We start from the raw sequence: 24,584 nt of genomic DNA on the forward strand, positions 1-24,584 counted from the left end.
AAATGACCCGATGGAGTGGAGCTCTCCAAACTTCCTCCAGCACCCCATGGTCTCTGCTTCTAGGATTCCTAGGCAGAATCCTTGGGAGAGCCTGGGGCCTGAAGGACTCGGTCTGCTAGGATGCCAAGAGAGGCCAGGAGTTCACTGCAGATTCACACAGAGGCACACAGAAGGGAACATCCCTGTCTGCCCTGCCCCATCCATGCCCTCAAAGGAGAAATGAAAATGTGCTTGATTTCTTGTGATGAGAGAGAATCTAGGGGTGGGGCAGACACAGGGAGAAAGAAGGCTGTTTACAGCACAGAGGGAGGATAGGGAAGAGGAAGAAAAACTCGCATATGGAAAGGGACACTAATGGTAGGGAAAGAAGTTTTATTTTCAAGCTTTTAAGAGAATATTACAAACAACAGAGAGTTTTAAAAAACCCTAAAAACTAGTTTAAAAAAGTACTTGACAGTGTCCTTTTAATACCCATGGATGATGCGGCCATTGTGCAGTGACAACCAGAAACTCTGCAGGTGATCACCCAGTGGCCTTCCCTGGCAGGGTCCCCAGAGCAAGCAGGGGGGTCCAGGGGTAGTGCTCCCTGCCAGGCACCCCTGGGCCCACCTGGCTGCATGGGAAGGACCAGGGAGCATGAAGCGCTGAGCGTCAGCCTGACTGCCTCTTTGGGGAGGGTTCTAAGCAGCAAGGAATGCTTAGATTGGGCTCTACTCCACTCCTTGGGGCACACTGGCCAAGCTCCTCCCAACCACTGCAGCTGCAGGGGTGCCCTACCGTGAGGGGACTGGGTATGTGCATGTGCCAAGACAAGAAAGGGCTGGCATTGCCCATGTCCTGGCCATGGTGGGATTGGGTAGTTGGGAAAGTTGCTCCGGGATTGACAGCTTCCAAAGCTGAAGCCACAGCAGCAGAACTGTGCTTCAAATACTCACTGGAAATCTGTACTTTTCTCTAGAGGTGTGTGTGTGTGTGTGTGTGTGTCCTGTAAACATCTTTGAACCAAAGCACTATAAAATAAATTAACAAGGGCACAGAAAGACACCCTTTTCCAAACCTAAGCCCTCTTTGAGCCCACCTGAAATCGGGAGTTCCATTTGGAAGTTCCTTCAGGAAGGAGACACACCTCTCCCTCTGGCTGCTCACACCAGCTCTCCCTCCCTGCGCATCCCTCCCTGACCATCCACCCCTCCATCCCCACAGCCATTTGTCAGCGAATCTTGCCCATCCAAATGAGCCCAGGATCCCCAAAGGCAGTGTGTCCCTGCCAGCTCGCTCACGAGCCTCCCCCTTTCCTGGCTGCCTGCAGAACACAGCCCCAGGAGAAACAAAACCAAACAGGGTGAGAGCAGAGCAGACCACAGACGCTTTTCCTCTTGGCCCCCTTGGCCTCCGGCACTGCCACCAGTCACACAGGCTTTGCCTGCCCTCCGCCTCTGCTTCTTCAGGTACCTTGCCTGCGGGCGCATTGGGGCAGGTTTTTTCTGTTGGGCCAGGTTCAGCCTGTATTGCACTTTGTTGTTGAGTTGGTGTTGGTTTTCATTGCTGTTGTGTAGAGTGGCATTGACTGATTGGAAATAGCAGAACTGCTCCTGCACCAGCCTCACTCCCACTCTGAGCCTGCCCCAGGGCTCCTGCCAGGCCCCTCACCCTCTGCCTGCTCCCTTTGCTGGCTCTGGGGGTGCCACTGCACCTCCCCACCCTGCTCCGGGCCCTCAGTGGTGGTCATGGCCTTCCTCCTGGGCCTCTGCTCTCACACTGTCGTGACTCTCATGACCAGCTCTCGGCTGCTGCCTGGGGGACTCCGCTGTTCATGGGGTCTCAAGTGACTCAGGATGTGCAGGATGGTATAAGCACAGTGGTGTTGGGACAGAGGGCCTGAGGGGTGGCTGGCAGCCTGGGCAGGGCCCTGCTCAGGGGCAGGGGTGCCTGCGCCCTCCTCTTCCGAGGAGGGGATATTGGCCTGGGTGGATGAGGAGGTCCGGGGGTTGGTCCTGCCTCCTGCCTTTTGATCCTCCAGGTCTTTTGTCTTGTCATAGTTCAGCACTTTCCACTGCTGGTTGACAGCCTGCCACCGTTTAAAGATGCGATACACCGAGGGTCCCTCGTGGATGATGAGACCTGAGGCAGCAGAGAGAGGAGAAACAGAGGCCAAATGAGAGGAAGTGGGTCACTGCCAGGAGACCACAGTCTCTCTGAATCTATGCAAGGTATGGGCGTTGGCTCCAGTGCTGAGCCACAGGCAGACCATCCCTAGATTCCCAGGCTCAGCGAGTTCCAGTAGGCAGAAGGTGGAGGGGCCACCAGGCCGAGTCCATGAAATAGTTGAGCACCTTCAGGCAGCGCCTTCGCCCACTTCTATTCCACCCCACCCCCTTCCTGCCTTGACAAAATCCAAATTCATCCACTAAGGCATAATATAAATATCTTTTCCTCCCTCTATTATGTATCCATGGCACCCAGTCCTTAGCAGATGTTGAATGAATTGTGTGCTTTTAAAGTACCACAAAAGAAATCCCATGGTCGGTCGCTCCACACCTGCTAAAGGTTGCTGGAAATCCCACTGGTTAACTCTTCGCACGGATACCCCAGTGCTACTGAGATACAAACAGCCCTGGGAGAGATAATTTGATGCAGTTATATCTGCCAGAGGCAGTGATAAGAGTTGGAAACAAGCTACACCAGGCAGCAAGGCAAATAAATAATCATTGTATGCCTACTATGTGCCAAGCACTGAGGATACTGCAGTCAGCAGGACACCCTCTGAGAGCTTACATCTTCACAGAGACACACAATAGATGTGTAAGCAAACCAATGCGACAATTTCAGGAGCTGACAAATGCCTTAAGGAAGATAACTGGGGTTAAATAGCCACTGGCTGTGGGCACTGAGATCCTGTTTCAGCAAGGGCGGTGGGAAAGGCCTTTTGGAGGAGACCATATCTGAGTTGAGACCTAAGTGATGAACAGGAGAGATCCATGCAAAGATCTGGAGAGAGAGCACTTTGGTGGTAGGAACTCCAAGCGCAAAGTCCACGAGGTGGGAATCTAATGAGCAAGGTCAGAGAGAAGGTCAGTGTGATCAGTAGAGTGCAGCAGTGAGGAAGTGGAGGGAGGTAAGGCGAGCAGAGGCCAGTGAATGGCAGGGCCTTATAGGCCATGGCAAGGGATTTGCACTCTATCCTGAGTGTAATGGGAAGACATTGACGGTTTCAGTAGGGGGAATGCTGTGATCTGATTCAGCCTTCATAAAGCCACCGGTGGTGCATGTGAAGAGGGCCAAGAGAAGGCGTGGAAAGCCAAGCAGGAAGCAGTGGCGTCATGCGAGTTGGGAATGGTGATAGCGTTGACTAGGGTCATGGCAGTGGAGCAGTGAGAAACTGCTGGAGTCAGGCCGTGTGCTGGATGTAGAGCTAAGACTTGCTGACTGGCAAGGTGGGAGTGAAGAGAAAGATCTGGACAACTCCGAAGCTCTTGGCCTCAGCAGCTGCATAAATGGGGAGCCATTTCCTGAGAAGTGGAGGGCATCGGGGTAGGCTATGGATTTGTGTGGTAGCTGTGGTGACCGAATTCGTTTCCTATCGCTGCTGTGACAAAGTACCACACATCTGGTAGCTTAAAATGGGACGCATGTTTCTCTTACAGTTCTGAAGATCAGAAGTCTAAAATCAGTCCCACTGGGCTGACGTGAAAGTGTCAGCAGGGCACCTTCTGGTTCTTTCTGGAGGCTTTGAGGGGGAAGAATCTGTCTCCTTGCCTTTTTTCAGTTTCTAGAAATTGCAATTTCTGCCTCTTTCTTGCATCGTTCCAGCCTCTTTCTTCTGTTCTCACCTCTCCTACTATTCTTCTGTCATTAAATCTCCCTCTCCTTGTAAGAACACTTGTGGCTACATTTAGGGCCCACCTGAATAATCCAGGATACTGTCCCCATTTCAAAATCCTTAAATTAATCACATTGGCAAAGTCTTTTTCCATATAAGGTAACATTGACAGGTTTAGGGATTAGGACCTGCATGTCTTTGGGGCCCATGATTCAAGTCTATCAGAGTGATTACTAGCTACATTTTAGTCATGGTTAGTTTAAGGTGTCTGATAGAAAGCTAACTAGAAGGATCAGATGGGCAATTGGACATATGAGTCCGAAGCTTAGGGAGAGGTCTGGCCTGGAGATAGAAGCCATCATTGTAGAGGTAGAACTTGAAGACTTGGAAATGGCTGAGACCTCTTAGGGGAGAGAAGAAGGCCAAAGACAGAGCCCTGGGCTTCAGGTGTTTAGAGGCTTGGTGGAGGCTTTGGTGGAGATAGGGCCAAGGAATGAGGCTCAAAAGAAGCAACCAATGGGGTAGAAGCAAGACCAGCAAGTGTGGAGACCCAAAAGCCTAGGGAAGGATTCAGAAAGAGTGCAGTGACTCTTTACAATGTTATCAAGAGGTCAACTTGAGTAAATTGGGAAATGACCACTGGTTCCACGGGCACAGATGGCGGGAGAATGATAGAAATGACAGTGGAAAAATCAGGTAGTTCTCATCCAAGCACATATACATATTTTTTTCCCCATGAAGTCATCAGCTAAGAAAGAAGAGATAAGAGAGGAAGTGTTAAAGATTTGTGAAGAGAGGAGAAGGTGGGAAATAATTATCTCGGAAAGTAGGAGTGTGAATTTACAAGGGAGATGCGGTAGAATTAGCTCACTGTGTTAAGTGTCCATTTGAGATTTGTGGCCATAAATCTGAAGTGACTCTAGTCACTGGTTGTGTGATTTTTCTCCACACCTTCAAACTGCTTGCTCAGGTGCACATGTGGAAGAAGAAGAAATCTGGGTTTAACCAGGGTAAACTGTTTCCCTGGGCAAGCAGACATGAGAATTATATGTACTTGCAAGAGAGTGGTTATCCTGCTGGACCATGGAGCCCAGGCTGGGGATGGGGGAGAACAGAAAAGGTATAAGGAATAATGAAAAGGGGAAAGTGAGAGAGTCAAGGCCACGTCTTTATGAGGTTGGAGGATTCTTGGAGTCAGTGAATAGGGAGTGATGGTCAGAGAGTACGATGTTTCAATCCAGGTTACTGGCGATTATGAATCCAGGATGTGACTATTTGATTGGGGCTGGTGTGTGCTGGAGGAAAAGATCTTTGGAGCAATAGCAAAGCCAGGGAATTGGAAAGACTATCTGCCTCAGCCATCCTCAATGCTATCACACCAAACATTCCCTTTCTATAACAAATTTATTTTAACATCACCATTCCTATCCTGAAATGAAATTCATAAGCTACTGCAAACTACTATGTCTTTTAAATTAATATAATGCCCTAACAGATAATGTCAAATAAAAATAATAAAGGGAAATCTTTTATAACAAAACAATAAACATTTCAGTGAAAACGCTGCAGCACAACTACATTAGAAAAAAGACAAACAAATAAACAAACCCCAGACATTTCCAAAATGCCTCTGGGGGACAGGCCCGTCTCTGCCGAGCACTGATCTATGTAGCTGCTGAGGACAGGAGTTGGGGGAGTGTATGAGCAGGTGCGTGAGGGTATCTGAGGACTGAGTAGGTGGCCAGCAGCCAATAGCATCCAGAAGTGAAAATGGGTGATAAAGAAAGATGCACTTCAGCCGGGCATGGTGGCTCATGCCTGTAATCCCAGCACTTTGGGAGGCTGAGGCAGGTGGATCACTTGAGGTCAGGAGTTCAAGAACAGCAGGTCAACATGGTGAAACCCTGTCTCTACTAAAAATACAAAAATTAGCCAGGTATGATGACATGCGCCTGTAATCCCAACTATTCAGGAGGCTGAGAGAGGAAAATTGCTTGAACCCAGGAAGTGGAGGTTGCAGGGAGCCGAGATCACGCCACTGCACTCCAGTGTGGGTGACAAGAGCAAGACTCTGTCTGAAAGAGAAAGAGAGAGAGAGAGAGAAAGCAAGAAAGAAAGAAAGAGAGAGAGAGAAAGCAAGAAAGCAAGGAAGGTAGGAAGGAAGGAGGGAGGGAGGGAAGGAAAGAAGGAAAGAAGGAAGGAAGGAAGGAACAAGGGAGGGAGGGAGGGAAGGAAGGAAGGAAGGAAGAAAGAAAAAAGAAAGAAAGAAAGAAGAAAGAAAGAAAGAAAGAAGAAAGAAAGAAAGAAAGAAAGAAAGAAAGAAAGAAAGAAAGAAAGAAAGAAAGAAAGAAAGAAAAGAAAGGAAGGAGGGAAGGAAGGAAGGAAGGAAGGAAGGAAGGAAGGAAGGAAGAAAGGAAGGAAGGAAGGAAGACTTTGAAGGGGCTGGGGCTTCTGAAGGATGAAGGAAGAGAAGTAGTTGCGAGTAGTGATGGAAATCAAGAAGGACATGGACCCCACTTCCAGACCCCACAGGACACGGTATATGGAAGAAAGAACAGCCGCCACCAGCGTGAGGGAAATAATGTTCTCAAGACACAGCCATGCTTCAGGTAGGAAAGATGAAGGGAACACGCAGAGAGAAGGTTGCTAATGAGGGACCATGAGGTGCAGTGGGGCACGGTGAAGGGCTGGGAAGACGGGCTCAGATGTAGGGATGAGCTGAGCAGGAAAGGGATGCTGGTGCAGAGAGTGAGGCTGTCAGGAGCTGGGCCCTGTGATGGTGGGTGAGATGATCGCATGGCGGGCTTCATTCCACAGCCACTGAGGATCCAGGGGAGGAGCTGGCTCGGAGCAAACAGCAATGAGTGAACCCGGCCTCCTGGTGCAAAACCTCAGAGCCTCTTCAGTCTCCAACAGGCTGCAATTCTCAGAGACCAGAGCCACCCATACAGTCACTTTCTCCTGCAGTGTTCCAACTGTGTCTGAAATCACGCCTCACTCAACAAGTCTTCAAGATTCATCGAGAAAGAGGTAGTCTCTGGGGTTTCTAGCCCTTTGTTTGGATCACACCTCTTTGAGGATCTAATGAAGGGAAGGACCATCTTCCTGGAGCGGAAAACAACCAGACACTCAAATTACCTTGTACTAAATCTCCTGAAGATCACTGGTGGACCCTCTGCTCTGGCCTGACAGATGCTGAACAAAGAGACTTCCTTTCTGTCCCACTCTCTCACCCTCTCCCAATTGTACCAACTCCCATCATCTCTGCCAACCTTTTGAATGTGTACCTATGCACCCTTGGCCCTGAAGCCATTCATCTGTCCATTTATCCCACAAACCTTGTTTGAACATTGCTATGCTCTTCTCTCCAGACTGTAAGCCCCTCGAGGACCGAGCCAGGTCTGGTTAATCTCCAGCAGCTAACACAGCACCAGGAGTGTGGAGTGTAATGGTACAGTGGAAGAGATGGGGTCTGGAGAGAGAGAAGCAGGATCTTCTGAAGCCCCAAATTCACTCTTTCCAGTAAGGGCCATTACACTTGATTCTCAATTAGCTTCTTGATCAGACAATTTTGTCCTGATTGAAGAGCGTGACTTAAATTTCTGGTGTGAATGCTGCTTCCCAATTATCTAACTGTCTAGTGTTCAGGAAGTAGTTAAACCATTTTAATGGGTAGCTGGCTGAAGGCGAGGAAGGTGGACCTGTTTTTCTAGATAATGCTTGTTTGGCAAAAGAGGGAAAGCACAAACTACCTCATTCAAAGCCACTCTTCTCAGCCCTTCCTCTGCTCCTTGCTCTACAAATTTCTTATTGATTCCTTGGGTGGCAGCATACTGAAAAAACAGGGGAAGATGACTGGCGCTCATCTGATACAAGCAGGTGACATGGCCAAAGTTGAAGAGGTGGGAAAAAGGGAAGGGGGATGGAGAATGTCAGTGGATAGAGAAATAAACTGGATTCGACTAGGAAAAAAGGCTGCCGGTGAACAGAGACAGAAAAGTCATAGGAGGAGATAATGGAAAATGAGGGGGCATGGTAACATCAGAAATCCAACAAGTTTTGATTAAGTCCTTTCTGGCTTTTTAAAACTTAATTTAATGGTTTTCTAGTGATCACTTACAATGCACCCAACCCTGGGCTGTATTTGTGGGAAATCCAGTTCTAGAAGAATTGTCTCCATCTTTCCAATGTCTCTCCACCTTCCGGGGCTCCTCTTCCTCATAAAGCTGCAAGCTCCATGGGTCATCAGAATCCCATCCCCACTCCATGTCCTGCTAGTGGCCTGGGTTAAGTGACATAAAAGTTGCTGACAACTCTAGACCAGTGCTTTTCACTGGTCTAGACAGGGTCTAGACCGGGTTTTGACAGTTTCACGGGTTTCACTGGTTTTGACAGGGTCTCTGTCTGTTGCCCAGGCTGGAGTGCAGTGGTGCAATCACGGCTCACTACAGCCTTGACCCAGGTTCAAGCGATTCTCCCGCCTCAGCCTCCCAAATAGCTGGGACTTCAGGCGCACACCACCATGCCTAGCTAATTTCTGTATTTTTTGCAGCGACAGGGTTTTGTCATGTTGCGGTCTGGTCTCAACTCCTGAACTCAAGTGATTTTCTTGCCTCAGCCTCCCAAAGTGCTGGGATTCCAGGCATGAGCCACCGCACCCAGCTGCATTTCACACTCTATTGTGCATCAGAATCACCCAAAGAGCTTGTTAAGACAGATTCCCAGGCTGCAACCCTGGAGGACTACTGGCTCAGTAGCTCTGGGCTGAGGCCTGAGAATATGCATTCCTAAGAAACCTCAGGTGAGACTGATGCTGCCTGTGTGTGGACTACTAGGCTAGGACATAGTTTTTATCCCTCAAAGAAAGCTCTAAATTTTGATCACGAAAATTGTTATAAGTAACTTTAAAAAGTAATCTACTTCCAGATGCCATAGACATGAACATGGGAAGAAATGGAAGAAATAAGTACTTCCTCTCCTAGATCCAAAGACCTTCGAGCCCCACAACTGAGTTAACTTACTAGTGAGTGTGTATTCTTATTAAGCTTTCAGAGTGTTTGCCGCTTACTCACCTTGAGTCTTTAGATAAGGGACTTCCTCTCTCTCTGAGACTCAGTTTTCTCATCGTAAACCCTTCCTCATAGGGTTGTTATGAGATTAAATAAAGTAATGAGTCCTGCATGCCGATACCTGGTACTGTGCCTGGGACACATGTAACTCTCAATGCCACATTGTATTGATTATTGTGGGGGAGATCACAGGACACAAGAAAAGCCCACTCATCTCTCTTCTTCCTTCTTCATTGGCAACCTCGTCCCCAATAAAAGTACCTGCTCTTTCATCTCCTGACTGCTCTCCTCCCCAGCCCTCAGTCAAGTCATTTTCTATAGATGAATGACATGCCAGAGCTAAAAAGCACTCTAGAGACCAACTGATTCTCATACTGGTGCCTCCTCTCCAACCACAGAGAGATACTCTCCCCCGTAGAATTCCCCACTGTCAGACAGCTATGGGGTGAGGCTTAGTAGTGTCTCACTCTGAAGCTCTAGCATTGCCAACCACCCATTTTCCAGATTCCACTCCTCCAGTGCCCACCCCTGTTAAGAACCTGGACCAAAGCACATATTGGGCAAGGGTTGAAAGAAATGAATATAACCAGCTATTTTGGGTAGGTTCAGGGGGTGCTGCTGGAAGACGCCAGATTGACAACATTACCACCTGCCCAGTATTCTCCAGGGTGCAGCTTTATACTGGACACAGGTATGGCCAGGCTGCACATCACATGAGCTATTATAAAATTACAAAGCTTATTATAAAGTTATCATAAAGTTACAAAAGTAGTTTATTTAGGTAAACCTGCCAAAAGCTTTCTATCTCGAAGCAAGAGTTTTGTCTTTTAAAATCCCAAGGATTGCCCTTTGGAAATAGGGTATTTATTCCTGTTGGGCTATCCCAGTTCAGAACATTTCTGGAAATTGCTCAATGGGGTTGGCCTTCTGTGACAGAGATGGCTAACTGTCCACCAAAATCCACGCTCCCTTTCCTTGGTATAAAGTTGCCACTGAGAAGAAATTACATTGTCTAGCTTTCTGCACCAAGGGGAGACCAGGTGACTAGTACTGAATGTGACCACAAGCCAGGCCAGCATTTAAGAAATGGGTCTAGGGAGCACTCATTTCATTTGATTTTATAGAATGAGGTTTGCCCAATACAAGTAAAAAATAAAAACAAAGAAAACAGAAATGGGTGTTGAGAGAAAATGCGCGCAGGGCTGGGGCAGAAGATGACTTATTCACGCTTTCTTTAATTTTCTATTAGCTGGAGGCAAAAGACTCAGCAGCCCAAGGGGCCTGTGGAGCCCAGAGATGGAATGAGCTTGTGCCTCCAAATTGCTGTGTGGAAGAGAATCTCCTACTGCTCAGGAACTTCTATTGGGTTAAACCACTGACACATAGGGGCTTATTTTTTTATATCTGCTGAATATACCCTAGCTAACATACCTATAGCTCTAGGTTAGGGGCCACATGAGAAAAGAAGTTTGTGGCTTGATGGCATGTTTAATATTGTACCCAAAATTTATTATCTGGCTTGAGCATCCACCTTATGTATCAAATTGGGGCTATTTCTAGTCACAAACCCACTGCCAACAGACAGACCACTCCTGAATCTGTTCTGTGCCAAAGGCAGTTCCCAAGAGATATTCCTAAAATATGTTGAGCTTTGTCAGCACAACTGGCATAAATGAAGTGCATCTCGAGGGGTCTCCTTGGAAGGGAACAGTGCTGATTTGGCGCATCTGCTTCTAAATCAGTCATCTTCATCTCTAAGCATCCAGTCACTTGGCTGTGGAGATAGGTGGCTGTCACAGGAGGCTCCGGTGGGTGGGAAGGAGTTAACACGGAATCTAGAAAACCAGACAAGCCACATGCAAGTAACAGAACGTGGATGGGCATCATCTCGCCAGTTTCTGCAGCTGCTGCTTCTCATGTCAGTTTTGTGGCCCAGCCCAACATTGCTGGGGATGGCCCATGGCCACAAGTGTCAGCCTCTGCAAGCCCCGGCATCTCAGTGTGGAGGCGACATCAAAATCCTGGGATGTCAGATCTGGAAGGAACCTGGAGGTTGTTGGGTTCACCCCTCTCATTTTATAGATGAGGAACTAGTTGGAGAGAGAGGGAGTAACTTGTCCAACGCCATAGAGGTGATTAGTAGCTGATATGGTTTGGCTCTGTGTCCCCACCCAAGTCTCATCTTGAATTGCAATCCTCATGTGTCAAGAGAGGGACCTGTAATCCTCACGTGTCAAGGGAGGGAGGTGATTGGATCATGGAGGCGGTTTCCCCCATGCTGTTCTTGTGATAGTGAGTGAATTCTCACAAGATCTGTAAGTGGTTGGAAATTCCTCCTTCATTCTTCTCTCTCCTGCTGCTTTGTGAAGAAGGTGCCTCCTTCCACTTCTGCCATGATTGTAAGTTTCCTGAGGCCTCCTAAGCCATGTGGAACTGAGCCAATTAAATTTCTTTCCTTTATAAATTACCTAGTATCAGGGAAGTTCTTTATAGCAGTGTGAAAATGGACTAATACAGTGGCTATTCTGGTCTTCAGACCTAGATCTGCTTTCTAGTTTCTTATACTGCTAGGCTGCTTCCAACAAATGTTCCAAGTTTCCTAATCAGGAGATTAAAAGGTTTTACAGGTAGAGTCATTTATAGCTAGGAGGAGAGGAAGGAATTTTTGTAGCATATATATGTTTTTGTAGTTAATGTGGATTAAAATTAGGTTTGAAAGAAAAATGTTTGTACAATCCTGCTGCCCCCACCCTCTGCCTATTTGATATAAAATGAGATTTAAATTCCTTCATCTCAGAGGACAGGGGCTAGGCATCTTTAAATCATTGAAAAGAACCTCAGGGGACCACACACAGGGGAAGCTTAAAAAAAAAAACACAAAACTTTCTATAATTTTGCTGATTACCATATTCTACTGTTTTAAAGCTTTGGATATAATCTCAGGAACATTCCTTTCCTTCCTTCCCTTGACCCCATTTCAATCACAAGTTAAAAACAAACATGATGAAGAAGAGAGCCTCATTTTTGCAGAGTTGACTATTTGGTGTCCAATCTCGTACTTCTGTGGAGTTAAAAAAAAATGGTTTTTTTGGTGCCAAAGCCCTTAATTAATTTGCTCTTGTTAAATCCTAATAACTTGACCCACTGGAGCAGAGAATGCCCCATTTGTTTGCTGGGAGGCTCTGTCAGCTTCTCTGCAGCAGAGGACAGCGTCATTAGAGATGGCAGAAGAGGAGGCAGGTGGAACGAGGACATTAGATGTAATCAGATCTTCTCATTGAGGGGACACGGGTGAGGGAACCAAGAACCTTCAAGAAAAAGCTCTGCTCCAAATAAGAGCAGACTTTTATTACGTGAGGACACAGGTTCAGGCGATCTCTATATCTAGGCTGTGGCTGCATTCTGATTATAACAGTTTTGGCAAACATTTCTTGAGTGTTCCCTCTGAGGGGAATCCACTCTGATCAAGCACTTCCTACCTGGTCCCTGATAATTACAAGGGCACACTCCTTTACATTTGCCACAGTGTTAAACCTCTGAACCGCCCTCTGATGATGGTGTTATTATCCTATTTCATAGACAAGGAAAGGGAAGCAGAGAGAAGTGCCAGTTCCTCAAGGTCACAAGGTTAGTAAGAAGCGGAGCCCTGGGCCATTCTGTAGCATGGCTGCCACTTGGGAAACCCACCACTCTGGCCTTTGTGACTCAGTCTTTCCTATTGTTTTCTCATTCTCTATCTTCACCCGTCCCTTACTTGGTTAGTGTCCCCTGGTCCTCTGTCCTCAGTCACCTACTCTCTGAGCACTGCAGTATCTCATCAAAACCCACAGCTTCAAACACGTTTTATTGTTCACTTCTAAATCCGTCTTCAAGCCTCATTATCCAACTGCCTACAGAAACCTAGGCATCCATCAGAGATTTTTTTTTTGAGACAAATTTCACTTTGTCACCCAGGCTGGAGTGCAGTAGCATAATCAGCTCGCTATAACCTCAAACTCCTGGGCTCAAGTGATCCTCCTGTCTCAGCCTCTTGAGTAACTGGAACTGCATGTGTGCACGACTAGGCAGGGCTGATTTTTTAAATTTTTGTAGAGATGAGGACTCACTCTGTTGCCTAGGCTGGTCTTGAACTCTTTATTTCAAGTGATCCTCCTGCCTTAGCCTCCCAAAATGCTGGGATTACAGGCGTTAGTCATCATGTCTGGCCTACCAGAGATTTTTAACCCTCTTTTACCACCAGCCCCAACCCCATCAGTCACCAACTCTTGTCAGAACAGGACCAGTGCCGTCAACATCTTCCTCTATGTCACAAGAGGGGACCACCTGTGTGCTATAAAAGGCCTCTCCCTCTTTCTACCTTGACAAAGAGACCTCTTCTTGGTACTGCCTTCTCCTCTTTGTATTCCATAATGTACTCCATGTGTCTTGTTTCTCTTCTACTACAAACTCTTGGCTTAGAGAGGCTCTTGCCTCTCTACCTGGATTTTAGACTTAAGATAGTCCTTTTGTTTTGGTGCCTTTGCTAAGGACATACCCTTTGGTTGTCCTTTGTTCTATCCATTGCCCATCCCTTTCTCAGGCTCTGCTATGGTGCCCATTCCCCACTCAAGCCACACCATGGGACTCTCACTCTCCTGAGAGGGACCCAAACAACCCTATCAAATCTACATCCTAAGTACCTCTCAAGGTCTTCCCTACACTTCTTCCCCACTGCCACTGTGTTGCATCTCTTCATTTCTTGCTTAGCCTATTACAAGCATTTTCCAACAAAGTCCTTCCCTTCCCTATTCTGTCCACCTCTGACCCATTCTCTCCATAGTTGCTAGAGTTCAATTTAAAATGCACATCTGATCATATTTCCCCATTTGAAATTTTATCAATGCCTCCCCACCACCAGTGGGGTCAAATCTGAGTGCCTTAGCACATGACCCATGACTCTGTGGGATTTGGCCTGGCCAACTTCTCCAAGCCCCTTGCCCATCACCCACCTCCCAGCCAAAATATTTGCATTGAGCTATAAAGACTCCCCAATATTTCCTGAGCATACCTGGCTCATGCATGTCTCTGCACCTCCATACAATGCTAGTTCCTTTGCCTGAAATGCTCTTTCCCCCAGTTCTGGATGAACTTTGATTTGTCTTTGGAAACGAGTTTAAGGATAGCGTTCCTTCCTTCAAGAAGCACTCCTGGACTCCCCCAAGAGAGTCAATTGCTCTCTGCTCTGCTCTACCTTCCTCTGTACTGTGTACACCCCATCCTGAATTGTGATTTATTTGTAGACTATGAGCTCATTGAGGGCAAGGAACTGTGTCTTATTCATCTTTTTGTGAATGTTCTCTAGTTTTGGGAACAAAACGAGGCAGCCAACAAAAGCTACTGAAGGAATGGATATGACCCGCTCTGACTCAAGTTCCTCTTTCCTGGGTTCACGCTCATTCTTATGTTCAGACCTCAGTCCCAGTTCTTATTATATGGGATTCAGTGATTACCTTGTCTGCATCCCGAAAAGAAGAAAGATTCTTGAAAGCAGGTTACTCTCTCATTTGAGTGTATATACCCAGGTTCCTCTGAATAATTTCTTTTCTTTTCTGAGACATGGTCTTGCTGTGTCACCCGGACTGGAGTACAGTGGCACCGTCATAACTCACTGCAGCCTTGACCTCCTGGGCTCAAGTGATCCTCCTATCTAAGCCTCCCAAGTCTCTGGGACTACAGGTACACACCACCACACTCAGCTCCTTTTTTTTTTTTTTTTTTTTTTTAAGAGATGTCCCTCAGTACACCGCTCCAAAAGGAAAGGTAAATACACTGTTTGGCCTCCCAAAGTGCTGAGATTACAGGCGTGAGCCACTGTGTCTGGCCTGAATAAATATTTTTTAATTAATGAATGAATGGGTTCCCCAAGTTCATGGTAACTAGATTTAGCTTCTCCCACCTGAAGAACCTTTCACTAGAGTGTCTTATAGGGGGATAAACCATCAAATTTCATCTCAATGTTTCAGGTTTCTCTCTCAATTGATGTCAAAATAGCACAATCAAAAAGGAGATGCAACAATGGCTAACCTCCCAAACCCTGAATATAAGACAGGAGCAGCTGGGACTCACTTAATTTCTGATTGTTACCAGCAGTTATCGTGAGGGTCAAAATATCACTGGACTAATTTCTCCCCCCAACCTGCCTCCCCAACCAAGCTCTGCATTTGCAGTTTTAAAGAGCAATCAGAGAAGAAACAGATAGTAGAAAGAGCCTTGGAATTAGAGCCAGAGGTTCTTGGTCCAATCCTCTGCTCCACCATTTTCTTAGCTGTGTGACTTGGAGCACAGGTGCTTAAGCCTTTCCTCACCTGTTACATATGCATCCTAATACTTATCTTGCTTATCTTTTGGGGTTAATCAGTTTCTCTGTTCTTGCAGGGATGTCACAGTTTGTTCCATCCAAAGCAACTTATGTTTGGCTTTCACAGTGGTATGCATTAGTCTAGAAAGTTAGGACCCTAAGCTAAGAGATGCTTTGTCTGTCGAGGCAGCTTGTATCAGTAATTGTACAACCTTCTGGTATAAGGAAGTCTAAAGACACCATCCTCAACTCTGGAGCTGTGCTGCATCAAATAGGGAGCTCAGACTTTTCTGGCAATCATTTCAGGCAAAATCCTTTGGTAAGCACTGAGCCATTCTCCGAGAGTCACTGCTCTGGAGTCTTCTTATTGATCTCTAAGAGCCAGTCGAATGGATACAGCTGTGAATGGGGTTGAAGCGGCTCCATGAGCAGCAAGCGGGCAGTGTCCCACGCCGCATCCTCCTGCCTTCCTGGCAGGGCATATCTGCAGAGCTGCTGTTGGCTTTCCGTGAAGTTTCTCCTTGGAGTCCCTCCCACTCTCATGAGCTGTCCCTCAGCACACCGCTCCAAAAGGAAAGGTAAATGCGTTGTTAACGATTTGTTAAAATCATCCATTTTATGTTTACTCATATTCTTTACTATCTGTGGCCATTTAACAGTCTTAGGGAATGAACAAATTGTCCTTGGTATCTGAAATATAAAGAAAGTCTAGAGACTCATCGTAGGAGATGGTTTTGTTCCTCTTCTCTTACTTAGCCTTTTGAGCCAACACAGGGCCAGACTCATTTTCTTTTCTCCTGATGATAACATTTTTATCTCAGGTGCTGAATTGCTCCACCCATCCAAGGAGCTCGGGCCTATGGATATTGATGCTTTTTGTCAACGTTTTCCTCAACTAGCATTTCTTGAGAAGATGCCCCTCTGCTGAAATCCCTTCCACCCACTCTCTGCCAGGGAGCCTCCTCTTCCTCTTCCCACTCACATTGTCTTCTTCCACTCTCTTAGGACTCCTGGAAGGGAAGCTTCCCCCTTTTTCATGGAAGCAAACTAACTTATCAGGTTTCGAAACTGTTACATGTCTCAAATGTAAGACAGATGCCTCCTGTGGCTCTTGCCTTTGTTTCCGCCTTTGTGCAGCAAGAAGACTACGCTATGCCTCCTTCTGGCAGTCCCAGCCAGGTCTCTGTTCCCTGTTCTAGCTTCTCTGTCTCTCATTGGTTCAGTAAATCTGGTTTGGGTGGCCAGAGGTCAAGGTTCATAGGTGGAGGCAGGAGGTGGTGGGAGAGGGGTGATGGGGACATTTTCTCCTTCTCTCAAAGCAAACTGCACCCTGGGTTGGCATTCTGGAAATTTGATGAAGGTGGAGTGTTGGCTGTGTTACAGCATCACTTGAGTTGGGGGCAACCCCTGGTTGATGGGTGCTTTACTGGGAATGTCTGCTGGGAGCCTGTGGCTTTGGGCTTCCCCGAGCACAGTGACCTGAACTGAGTATGACTTCTGCAAGAACCCTGGAAATGATGCCCAGGTGGATCCTATACCCATGGTTGTGGGTTTCATCTTCTTGCTCCTGAGTTACTGTTTGGGAGCCAAGAGAATAGCCGGGGACTAGGAGGTGGAGTGCGGTGACGACTCCCTGCAGAGGTAAGCCCGACTTGCCATCCTGGAGGCTGTAGTTCCTGTCCTACATTGCCCTGAGTGAATCTAATGCCAAGTGTGCTCTTTGGAAGTCTCCATGAGTCAGAATGTCTAGTTGAGCCTAGAAATAAAGATATCCCTGGCAGGAATTGCAGGCTTTACCAGATTCTCCCTCCAGAGAGCCCCCCAAAAGTGGATATTTTTGCACCCAATTGTGCAGTGTGATGCATTTTCCCTCTACTGGACAGAATACTGCACAGAAGGAGAAGCTGAATTTCACCCTCAAACCATCACCATCACTACTGGTTATCATCATTTCACCATCATCAAAATCCCCATCATCACAACCCCAAGATTTGTGGATTCTCACCATTGCCTGGCACGTCCCCCTCTCTTGCAAGATCACATATTACTCTTTTTTATTTCCTCTCCCAGCATTTTCCCCTGCGGACAGCCTCTCCTAGGAAAACACTGAACTGAGAGTCCTACTCCGCTGTGGGAGTCAGCCTAAGACAAATGCTTCTGTTTCAGAATTTCACAATCTGAAAAATGGGAAGACGAATCCTTGCCCCCGCAGTCATGCTCTGAAATGGTCTAGGTTCTTATTATAATCAATACAATGACAGAGCGGTCTGAACTCCTTAAAGGTGAGATGGTCTAAATGTCAATAGATCTCACCACTTTCCGATGACACTGAAAGCCATTAGGGTCCCTCTGCATTCCCTCTCCCATCCCATAGCTGTCTCCAAGCAGTCACTGGCTTGTCAGCACAGAATGGATAAATTGTGGTGTGCTTTTGCATCTTGGGTTATTATGTTTTCCGAAGAAAGGAAAACAATGAAAACTCTCAATAGTCAGCCCACTCTGCTTCTCCCAATAAACTGAAGGACTGAGTGCCACATGTGTATAAGAAAAAGAGTGAGAGAGATAGAAGTGGGCCAGGGAAAAGGCAAGCAGCTAGAAGAAAGCCAAGAAACAGGAGGAGGAGGAGAGATGGCACAGAGCCCTATTCAGAGAGAAATACCACGAGAAGGAGAGACCAGAGCACCGGGCCAGCCTGAGCAGGAGCACTGGGAGGCTCAGAGCCACAGGAAACAGACCTATGCCTGACAGCCCCCTTGCGAGCGGGCCCAGGTGCACTCAAAGTCACAGGTTACAGGTTTCCCATAGGTCACACCATGGGACTCCTGCTATGTGGTGCAAGAGAGCTAATGGAATGAGCACTGGGTTGTGAGTCAGGAGAACTCGCTTTTAATCCCAGATAAGAACCTTGAGCAGATTATTTCCTCTCTCTGAGCCTCAGTTCTCTCAGCTGCAAAGCAAGCAAACTAGACTGGTTGATGACCTGGTCTCTTCTATGTTCAATTCGGTCTTCAAATCTGTAGAGCCATTGGTGGTAGCAGGTATTTATCCTCCTCTCTTTTGTCCATGCTCCCTTCAGGGAAGGAACATATTTCCCTGCCCGGTTACCCTATTGATGTTGGACTTACTAATGACTAGTGTTAGCCAATAGGCTGTGGGTAGAACGGACAGTGCACTAGTTCTGAGCAGATGTTTTGAGATGCATTGCAAGTTTCCACCAAGCCCTCTTGTGCTTCTGCATTCAACCAGGAAAACAGCACACCCAGTAGTCCCTGCTCCTTTAGCCTGGGTCCCAGCATGAGGAGACACTCAGAGCAGGCCTGAACCCAATGCACAACCAGAAGTTAAACCCAGCCAACCTCAGCAGAGCCAAAGCCATCTTCCAAACCCCTGAATGGGAAATAAATGTTTGTTGTAAGGCACTGCGATTTGTGGAATTGTTTGTTATTGCAGCCAGTGCTGACTAGTTGACTAATACATCATGTGACAGGAAAGCGTGTCTCATAGAAGGACACATCAGAGACTGATCTAAAGCCTGCCTGAAGGAGAATGAAGGGCAGCTAGAGGGGCCCCTCCACTGTTTCCCCCTTCCATGCCAGAGCTGCTATAAACCTCCATATGGAGACACACCTGGCTTTTGGCATCAATAATCCAGGGCTCAGCAGGAGTAGGAGGAGAGTTTGGTGGGAGGGGGAAAGAAATTAGAATGCATCAGTGTCAAATTGTTCCCCGTTCATAGTCCTCCAAACCTGGGCCGTCTGCTTCTCTCACTGCCTAGGTGCTATAATGAAAAGACTCTTGAACTTGGAGTTGATATATTGGTTTAGCTAACTTGGAGAGACAGCAAGATGGCTTAGACAAGTTTACAAGTTCCAGCATCCCTGGTATCTGGCTACTATAACAAGTATGTAAGTCTCCAGGCTTTTCTGATCCCTAATATTAAAGAACTCCAAAGAAATTCACACAAACATCAGCCCAGCCAAATTCTAGCTAATAGATATTTTTCTGCCAAACAGAGAAGTGTAGCATATTTAATACAATATACTAATAACGCCCAGAGAGGATAACTGTGGAACTCTAATGTTCCCAGGACTGTGACTTAGGGGATAACCTGAGAGTTCTAGGGTGGGATGTCTGACCAGAGCTTCCCCACCTCCTTAGCTGCTTGGACCGCGTCTTCAGAGCTGCAACAGAGCCACAATCATCTGTTGGGCGAGGGAGGGGAAAGACCCAGCCCTCCACCACCAAAGCTACATGGTGGAAGAAAGGAAGAATACAAACTTGGGGGTGGTGTCAGGGAAGGAGTAGGATCTAAGGCAGTGGGTTCCAATTTTTTTTTTCTAAAACACTGAAACCTTTTAAACAAAACTTTATCTGGAACAGAAATACATGTAAATAGATAAAAGAACAGATGCCATGAGGAAACAGGAGTGAGAATTTGAAGCCTCCCTGTGCAACATTCCTTTTCCATTCCCTGGTTGGGATGGGGGAGCCTGGAGCTGTGTGTGAGGCCCCAGTACTACACAAAGCTGGAAAACCACTGGACTAGAGAAACTCACGGCATTGAAACAGGCTTAGAGGAAGCTGGAATAAGGCAGGGAGTGGGAGCAGATTCAACCATGGCTGTCTCTAGGCAGTTTGCTGTGAAGAGAATGGAATGAAATGGGCAGGCATCCCTTGTCATGCTTGGCAGTGTAGGGTGCACAGTGGAGAGGAGGCCATGCACACCCTGCTTGAGGTGCATAGACTTAACAATTTTTCTCAAATCCTCCTAGAGGCAAGCCTCATCTTTATCTTCAACCGTGCAGACAGGTTTGTTTGGGAAATATCTAGATCTTCCTTCTTTTCCCTGCCTCCTCCCCCTTCCCATCCACTCCTTGAATCCAAGCCTCTGGCCTCTCCTGAGCTCAGAGGTCTCAAGCCTGGGGCCATATCTGCTTCAGCCTCCCACAATGGGGGATCCTGAGGGATCTGTCCATCCCACGAGCACGTGATTCCCCACTTCCCATGGAGGCAAGCCCCCAGACCCACCTATGCACACCACGTCCATGAAGCCATACATCCCATAGCAGATCTGGAAGAGAAGGTCTTGGCGCTGCCATCTTGCCGAGGGGCTGAAAGTTGACCAGATGAGCCAAGAAATACTGGCGATGAGGAAGAGGGAGCCCAGGATGGCGGCTGCAACCTGAACCTTCTCAATGACCGTCAGAGAGATGGCCTGCCACTGTGGGGGAGAGAGTGGCCAGTTAGCAGTCGTTTGGATGCCCTCATCCCATTCCCACCCCTCTTCCGTCTGCCGCTCCAACAGCCCACCTCTGATTTAAGATTTAAGCCAGGGCTTTCCAACCTGTGGTACAATGTGCATTTTGCAGGTTTCTGAATTTCACATTGAACTTTAGATGCAGAGAAAATCTCTATCACACCAAATGATCACAGTTAATTGTAAGGAGGGGGCTCTAGGTGGGCATGATTGGAAAGGAAGACCCTTAGACTTGATTATGATATAGACAGAGAAATGGAGAGAATGATGAAAATGCAGAGCTAGTGAGGGTGGTGTTCTAGGCCCCCTGACTTTTTTTTTTTTTTTTTTTTTTTTTTTTTTTGAGACGGAGTCTTTGCTCTGTCGCCCAGACTGGAGTGCAGTGGCATGATCTCACTGCAAGCTCCGCCTCCCAGGTTCACCCCATTCTCCTGCCTCAGCCTCCTGAATAGCTGGGACTACAGGTGCCCGCCACCATGCCCGGCTAATTTTTTTGTAGTTTTTAGTAGAGACAGGATTTCACCATGTTAGCCAGGATGGTCTCGATCTCCTGACCTCATGATCTGCCACCTCGGCCTCCCAAAGTGCTGGGATTACAGGCGTGAGCCACCGCGCCTGGCCTGCTCCCAGATGATTCTTTTCAGAGAAACACAGTCTATTTTCTAACTAATAGGTGCTGAGAGTGCACAGGCTTTTTTGTTTTTGATTTTTGTTTGTTTGTTTGTTTTTTTCTTGCTTTCTACAACATCACCTTGCATGCCACTTAATTTATATGCTAGAGGTTACCAATTCAGTAGACCAGGGAATGAGATGTGGGGAGAGAGAAGAAAAACAGCTTATTTTACTGAATGTATATCAACACTATTATTTCATTTTTTAACAGAAAAAGCCCTGTGCTTATAGCAGTATTGACAGGTGGGTTAAAGGCTAGGGTGTGGGTGAGTTTCAACACTGAAATTCTATGATTCTATGGTTGGTCCAGGCAGTATAGGTCTGAAGGAGTCAGGAGTTAGATTTCTAGCTTGGGGTTTATTCATGCAGTTACTCAAGGAATACATATCGAGTATTTTCTATGTGCTGGCCACTATGCTAGGTGTTGGCAATGAAGCCCTAGGCAAAAACAGACAAGGTGCCTGCCCTTATGGAGCGTATAGTCTAGGGAACTTAGACAACAATATAATTATTTGCACATGCAATTCATCAAGGGTAAGTCAGGGAGGAACACGGCACAGTGAGAGCCGGTGACAGGGGGATTCGACTTCCTAGAGGAAGCGATGCTTGAGTTGACTAGGTTACTAGTCAACTAGGCAATGAAAGGAGGGAAGACTGCTCCCAGCAGAGGGAAGAGCATGTGCAAAGGCCTGTGCCAGAAGAAAGCATGGGAAGGATAAAAGCCTGGGAGAAGATAAGAGTGGGTGGAGTGAGACAGCAAAAGAGCTTGTGGGGTGAGACAACTGGAAAAGGAAGAATGAGAGATCACACAGAACCTTGTAGAATATGCAGAGACTTTGTGCTTTGTCCTAAGTGTAGATGTGATGATATGAATGGTTTTATGCAGAGGACTGACAGGATCAAATTTGGGAAAGTGGGGAGAAGGACATCTTTCAATTGGAGACATTTGCATAACACTTTGCAAAGAACACCCCCAGAAAGTATTTCACTCTGAACTCTGAGAAAAGGCAGACTATTTTCCCTCTGCCAACAGGGAGACCTGGATGGAAGCATTGATTCATTCTGGCTGTAGCTGGGATTGGCCTGGCCAGTGGCCCCCAGGGAATTGTAACTGTAGGGAAGCATTTCACTTGCTGGTCCAGACGTAGGACATGAGCCTCTACATTTAATTATACAGATAGGCTCCATTACAGGTAATTGGGGCTTTACATTTTCCACTGTTTCCCCTGCCTAGGGTTACACATAATGAAAGGATTTTCCAGAAGATGACTTCATCATACAGACTTCTTTCATGCACAACAAATGCTTTTTCCAGGGCCTGCCCTGCTGCCTGGAAAGAGGGCTTCTGGCTGAGTTTTTGTTTCTACCACTGAGGCATCCATAATCCTCACTTTCTCCTGCTCCTCTAGACTTCAAAAATGCCAAATATAGAGGCACAGAAAGCTTCTCTTCATCCCTAAAACCCCTTCTACCAGCTCTGAAGCCAGCTGTGGAACCTAAATGGGGCTTCTGACTGCAGCGTAAAGCGTGACGAAGGAGCAGAGTGGGGTGCTATGGACAAGGCACTCTCCTCCTGTCTGTCCCATATGAGGCTCCACAGAGATGACGGAGAAAGCAGAGAGTGAGTGAGCTCTGAAAACTCACAGGAGGGCTGGAAGGGGGAGATGGGCACCCGGGGTACCAGGTTGCCACCAGATCCCCACTCTGATCTCAGTATCATGAGGTTTCTCCATCCCCTGAACTCTCATCCTGCAGCACCAGTGAACGGAGAGACAAGGGGAAGAGCACAGAGACTGGATGTTGTGCGTCTTAGAACAGCAAGGAGCACCGAGTGAGGGATCAGATGACCCGATCCTAACTGGGCTCTGCTCCTACGCGCTGAGTGTGACCTAGGAGAAGTCAAGAAATCATGAGGACCCTCAACTTTCCTTTCTGTAAAATAGAAATAATTGGTCTTTCCTGCTTCCTAGAGTGTTATGTGAAATGAAATCGCTCTTGAACCGTGCTTTGAAGGGCGCTCTTAATGATGTTTCCGCAAAAATACAGATCAGCGTGTCAAGGCGGGGGTATTCCCAAACGTGCCTGTGCAGAAGGTAAGACCTGGACCAGGAGTCAGACCCCCACATCCACTCTACCACTCAGTAGCTGTGTCAGCCTGGGCACGTTGCTGAACCCTTCTGTGCCTCCATCGTCACATCTGTAGATTAGGAAAAATAATAGTGCCCACTTCACTGGGTGGTTTTCAGGACTGAATTATACAATATATGTGAATATTTAGAACACTGACTGGCACCTAATAAGCACTAACTAAATGTTCATTAATAATTGCAATTCAGATGTAACAAAGAGAGGGTAGGAAGCAGCCACAAAGCCTTGAGACCCTCAGAGCCATGCTGTGCCTCCTTCCTCAGTGGTTCTTCTGGCTGGAAATATTGCTTCTGGAGGGTCGCTAAGATGATGCCCCATAGGACACTAAATAGTGTATTATTTCTCACTACTTTTTTTCTTTGTTTCTGAGACAGGATATCGCTCTGCCACCCAGGCTGGAGTGCAGTGGCATAATCATAGCTCACTACAACATAGACCTCTTGTGCTCAAACAATCCTCCCGCCTCAGCCTCCTGAGTAGCTGGGACTACAGTCATGGGCTACTATGCCCAGCTAATTTCTTTTGTAGAGATAGGGTCTCATTATGTTGCCCAGGATGGTGTTGAACTCCTGGCCTGAAGTGATCCTCCAGCCTCAGCCTTCCATCAGTGCTGAGATCACAAGTGTGAGCCACCATGCCTGACCTATTTCTCATGACTCTGTCTGGGGCATGAACTAGGAGGTAAGATAACCAGGAGACCTGCAAGGAACTTCCCCTCTCTGGTAGCAGAGGCAGTCCTGGGATTCCCATCCATCGCTCCACCCACTTGTGGTGGGGCCTGCCAGCTCCATCCTACACTGTAGATGATCCAGCCGGGCTGGGGCATAGCAGCCCAGAGGCTGCCCACTGTGCTAAGCAGGCAGCTGTCTCACATGTTGCTGGACCTGAGGAGTGCAGGATGTATAATTGGGACATTTTGGACCACAACCACACAAAATCGCTTCTAATCCAAACTACTTCCTTCTTCCAGTGCTATCCAGAAGTGAGATGGCATTTTCTGAGCACACACCATTGCATTTCCAGGAGTAACAGAATCAGAGGGAGCCTCCACCAGTGAATGTCAAGAAACTCACAGTGGAAGACAGGGTAGGGACTCAGGAATAGATGCATATGGATCCTCATAGATTCATATTGCTAACACTGCCACTTGCTTACCTGACTTGGGAGATTAGAATAACCTTTTCGTTTTTTACCCCCAGGAGAAAGTTATCCCTAAATGCATTTTCACTTTATGAGCCAAGGGTAGAGCCAAGGAAGGGTGCTTTGGGCTGGGTTCACAGG

At 47.2% G+C, this 24,584-nt stretch overlaps 1 protein-coding gene across 1 annotated transcript in view; it reads right to left on the minus strand.

The window, feature by feature from the left end:
* Positions 1-352: 352 nt before the first annotated feature.
* The window catches only part of MARCH4 (membrane associated ring-CH-type finger 4), a 112,006-nt gene continuing 87,774 nt past the window's right edge, over positions 353-24,584 (minus strand). The window contains exons 3-4 of the mRNA XM_025404950.1: positions 20,255-20,447; positions 353-2,121 (exon numbers count right to left, since the gene is read on the minus strand). Of these exons, the coding sequence (XP_025260735.1) occupies positions 1,754-2,121; positions 20,255-20,447 (561 nt within the window). The 3' untranslated portion in view covers positions 353-1,753. The remainder of the gene's footprint in view (positions 2,122-20,254; positions 20,448-24,584) is intronic.

The sequence above is a fragment of the Theropithecus gelada genome, chromosome 12, assembly GCF_003255815.1.
Source record: "Theropithecus gelada isolate Dixy chromosome 12, Tgel_1.0, whole genome shotgun sequence".
NCBI lineage: Eukaryota > Metazoa > Chordata > Mammalia > Primates > Cercopithecidae > Theropithecus > Theropithecus gelada.